This window comes from Malania oleifera, chromosome 7, assembly GCF_029873635.1.
Source record: "Malania oleifera isolate guangnan ecotype guangnan chromosome 7, ASM2987363v1, whole genome shotgun sequence".
NCBI lineage: Eukaryota > Viridiplantae > Streptophyta > Magnoliopsida > Santalales > Ximeniaceae > Malania > Malania oleifera.
The window spans coordinates 74,605,637-74,610,501 of NC_080423.1; the positions used below are offsets into that span (position 1 = coordinate 74,605,637).

The following is a 4,865-nucleotide window of genomic DNA, read 5'->3' on the forward strand; positions in this document are numbered from 1 at the left end:
GTGATTATTGAAAAATATTTTTGAAGCAAATCTCTATTATTACCTATGCTTGATTGTAGAAATACATTTTTGGTAGATATAATATTGTGTATTGATAAATATTTGAAGTGCATTATATCTTGAATCAAGGAACTCATTCATTAGCATCTCTCACATTATCATGTACCTTACTTGATTGAGAGATATATTTGACATACTCATTTGAGCATTAATTCTTTATCATACTTGAGTGCATTGATCGTACTATGCTTATTGATGGTACATATTTGCTTAGTTGAGAAGCATTTGAATTGTACGCAAATTTTATATTCATCGTTGTATTCTTGGCGTGGCCTGAGGGGGTGTTGATTTAGCCCGTAAGGATCAGGTTGTAAAGGTTGGGGTTAGCCCAATGAAAGTGACTTGAGATTTTCCTCACCCACTAAGGAGAAGAGGTTGTAACCGGTGTCGCTCTACTTGCAAGCGAGCATTAGTGGAATCCTTGGGCTTGCGAGTTAGAGGCGAGGACGTAGGCACAGTTGCCGAACCCGGATAATATATCGTTTGTCGTTCTTTCTTTCCCTCGCAATTTAATTTCCGCACATATATGCTTATATTTGTATTATTATAAATGATTGTGAAATACTAAGATTGTTTAAAATATTTTACATATCTGCTCAGTTCAATTCTTGTTGGGTAATTGGTATTTGCATAGATAGACTCTAGGTTGGGAAATACTATTTGTGGATTTGAATTGAACTTAGGTAGAAAATTTTTAAATACCCAATTCACCTCTCTTCTTGGGATCACATCAATTCCAACAGGGCCTACAACTTTATTATTATATTACTTATTTAATTTTTAAAATTCAAAACAATAATAGAAAAATATTTTTAAAAAATCAGTAAAATTTTGGAAAAATGTTTTTGAGGTCAGAAAAAATATTTTAAATCATCCCCACTTGGAAAAATGAGGAAAAACTTCAAAAACCTCTAGAAAATTTTGGAAAAATATCATAAATATTCAGAAAAATTCCTACAAAATTTTGAAATAAAACTGGGAGCAATTTTCTTAAAATATTTTCTCAATTTTCTAAGGGGGTGTGTCTCTATGATTTTAAAAATGGGCAATGGGCATTTCAGGCCTCACCTGTATTAACTTTGAGAGGGGGGGGGGGGAGTTTCTAATGAGATCCCCACTTTTGGGGGTCTTATTAGACATTCCTAAATCACACCCCATTTTGATATGTATATTTGTTTATTTGAGTGTATATATTTGTCAATTTATTTATTTAAAAGGCGTAAAATAAAGGTTATTAAAATTCCATTTGGGATAATTCTTAATTAATTAGGTAGTGTTCGTAGAACGGGTGCGCAGGGGGGGGGGAGCTAGTACCTTCCCCTGGCATAACCGAACTCTCAATCCCAATCCTGGTATACGCAGACCGATACTATTCTTAATTAAATAGTAATTAGGTGTTCTAATCACACCACGAAAAACGTTAGTGGGACTCCAAACTTCCAATTTTTTTTGAAAATGAAACTTATTATTTTTATTGGCCTCCCCGGGGCACCTCACTCTCGGGACATCACGACAGGTTGCAAATGGATTAACAAAATAAAAATTAGGTCTAATGATTCTATTGAACTCTACGAAGCCCCTTTTGTATTTAAAGGATATTCTTAGGAATATGGCAGTGACTATGATCGATGAGACTTGTTTTACGACTTGTCTCACCTTAGTACGCAGTCATCTTGCTATTTCTTCTATATTGCAGTGATATCTTTTTCTGATGTATGTTAATAATGTATTCTTAAATGGTGATCTTCAAGAAGAAGTCTATATCGCCATTCCCTTGGCTATCCATGCTCCAAAAATAAAGTCTTCCACTATGCTCCTTGTGCTTGGTTTTCTTTGTTCAGTGTCACCAATATTACTACCTTTGGGTTCACTTAAAGTGCATATAACTCTGCCCTCTTTATTTGTAAATCTAACATATACATCACCCTTCATTTTGTATATGTTGATGACATGATTATTGCAAGACTAAGGGTGTCCTCACTTCAAATAGCTCTCTTCATTCCAAGTTTGAAATGAAGGATCTTGGCTCTCTTCACTACTTTTTAGATCTTGAAGTTTCTACTCTTGGTGATGGCCATCAACTCATTCAAGGGAAATATGATAACAACGTCACCTCTCATATAGGGCTTACAGATCACAAAACTGCTGCTGCTACTCTTGTATCCATTTTATAGATGGCTTTCCCTTTTTTGATCCTACACTTTATTGCCAATTAGTTTATAGTTATTACTATCTCATGATTACTTGTCTTGATATAGCTTACGTACTGCACTTAGTAAGTCAGTTCATGGTTACTCCTTGGTTGAACCACCTTGCTACCATTATGTGGAATCTTTGGTATATGAAAGGAGCTATATCCTACTTACTAGCTTTATTTTTCTTAGAATTCCTCCTTTGCACTTCACCCTTGTTGTAATGCTAATTGGGTTGGAAATCATGTTGATCGTTGTTCCACCATTGGTTTATGTTTTTTCCTTATTGATTCTTTTATTTTAGGGTGAAGCATGAAGTAAGATTTCACTGCATAATCAACTATTGAGGTTGAGAATTGTGTACTGGCATATTCAACTTCTGAATTATTGTGTCTATGTTGTGGAGCAATTCTTAGATAGAAAGTACTAGCTCCCACTGGGACTTCATAAAAAGCTCACTGATATGGGTGTTTCATTCTCCATAGCTATTTTTCTTTACTCTGACAATCATAGCATCATTCAAATCGCACTTAATGATGTCTTAGGTGAGCACATGAAGGATACTAGGACAAAATTCCATTTTATTCGGTAACACATGATCTGTTGTGGCCTTATTCACTTTTTTCCTCTCTCCTCCAAACACCAACAAGTATTTTCACTAAACCACCCTATTCCGGTCGTTTTCAGCACTTAGCAAACTCAAGTTGGTATCACAAGTATTTTTCTAACACAATATACACTGAGAGGATTGGCTCCAACCTATTGGAGAAATTATAAAAGATTTCCAAAGAATTCAAAATTTTATTTTGAAGCGGAAATAGTCATCCAGCAACAAGCACCCGGCCAAGCAATTGGACTTGATCATGAAGTATGAGAAATAATTATTTTCTGGTTGCAACAAAGATCTGAGAGAGAGAGAGAACGTTGCGGGATGGTAGGGTGAAATCTCCATTTCCCCGCGATACTGGAAACAACAACGATAGCGATTTGAAAATCCAATATCCGATTTACTCCTTGATTCACTCCACTCCCAACAACAGCCTTAGACAAACTCAACTCACTCAGTTAACTCTCTCTCTCTCTCTCTCTCTCTCTCTCTCTCTATTTAAACACAAATAACAACCCTTTTGTCTGCCATTCCCCTTGACAATTTCTTGCATTCTTCTTCCTCTCTCTCTCTCTATGCATAACAATTCTCATTTAAGTTTGCCCCGCACTTCTTTCTTCCGAACCCGACGCCCACCCTCGGTTCGAAACACAAACAACAGAATCCGATTGCAAGCAGCAGTAAACCATGAAATGATCCCCCCTCCATACCCCTGGGCCGCCCAGCGACGCGCCACCGTGCAAAGCCTCAACCACCTCTTGTCCGCTGGCACTGACACCATCGGCGGCGACGTTCAGTGCCATGAATGCCACAAGAAATACGAAATGGAGTTCGATTTGCAGCTGAAGTTCGCGGAGGTCGCCTCGTTCATACACAAGCACGAGGACAGCATGCACCGCAGGGCTCCGCCGGCGTGGATGAACCCCACGCTTCCTGACTGCAGGTTTTGTGGCGGAACCAACTCAGCGAAGCCGGTGATTTCGGATAAGAAGAAGAGAATAAATTGGCTGTTCTTGCTGCTGGGGCAAATGCTGGGGTGCTGCACGCTCCAGCAACTCAGGTATTTCTGCAAGCACACCAAGAATCATCGCACGGGCGACAAGCGTCAGCTTCTTTACTGTACCTATCTTGTCATGTGCAAGCAGCTTGATCCGGAGGGGCCTTTTGATCCATGATTTGTCACTTAACTTCTTAAGATCTGATGGCCTGTGCAAGCAGCTTGGAATGCTTTTAATCTGTTTCATTAATTTCGTGGCTAGCTGTGAATGTAGGTTTAGTTTCGGTACTGGCTTTTTCCTACGTTCTGATGTAATGCAGTTTAGATGATCTTTGAAATATTTGCATTCATGTTCAAGCGTGCAGACTTCTTTGTTTGGTAGATTCAAGTATGATTTTTACGTTGGGATAAATTAGTTCAAAGCTTCTTAGCAATTGAGGCACAACCTAATATGTTCGTGGGGATGAAACTATTCGTGGCACTTAAAAGATTGGATTATTTAAAAATTGAGAACTATTGGGAAGAAGGAAGATTCACGGATTACATGATCAAACATCAAATATGGTAGGCTAGACGGTTGGGAAGGGATCTTCGAGCAACAATCGCACACAAGCAAAACATACACAAACAAGAATGGAACACCAGATTTATGTGGTTCAGTCCACTGTGACCTATATCCACGGGAGAGTATAAATCTACTATAACCGTCGGGAGAAATATATAAGAAGAAAGAGGAGGCTACTGCCCTCAACTCCTCTCTCTACTTCACACAACACAGCACCACTCACTCTCCAACTCACAGTTCTCTGCACTTACACAACATAGAACCACAACTCACACAATCAGTTGCAACTCTCCACACTTAGCACACACAATTACAAACACATATATATACACATGGGAGGGGGAAGTAGTCAAATAAGGAAACTGTAATGTCAACGTGGTAAGCAGATTGTTGGCGGTCGTCCATCTCCAGCTTCAACGTGTTCTACTAGGTAGTGTGGCTGCT

At 38.7% G+C, this 4,865-nt stretch overlaps 1 protein-coding gene across 1 annotated transcript; it reads left to right on the forward strand.

Moving 5' to 3' along the window:
• Positions 1–3,683: 3,683 nt before the first annotated feature.
• On the forward strand, positions 3,684–4,034 carry LOC131160890 (uncharacterized). Its single transcript, XM_058116765.1, has one exon. The coding sequence runs from the start codon at positions 3,684–3,686 to the stop codon at positions 4,032–4,034; it is 351 nt and encodes a 116-aa protein (XP_057972748.1).
• The last annotated feature ends 831 nt before the right edge of the window (positions 4,035–4,865 follow it).

Coding starts and splice junctions, on each gene's coding strand:
- LOC131160890 (XM_058116765.1), top strand. CDS start 3,684: ATGGAGTTCGATTTGCAGCTGAAGTTCGCGGAGGTCGCCTCGTTCATA.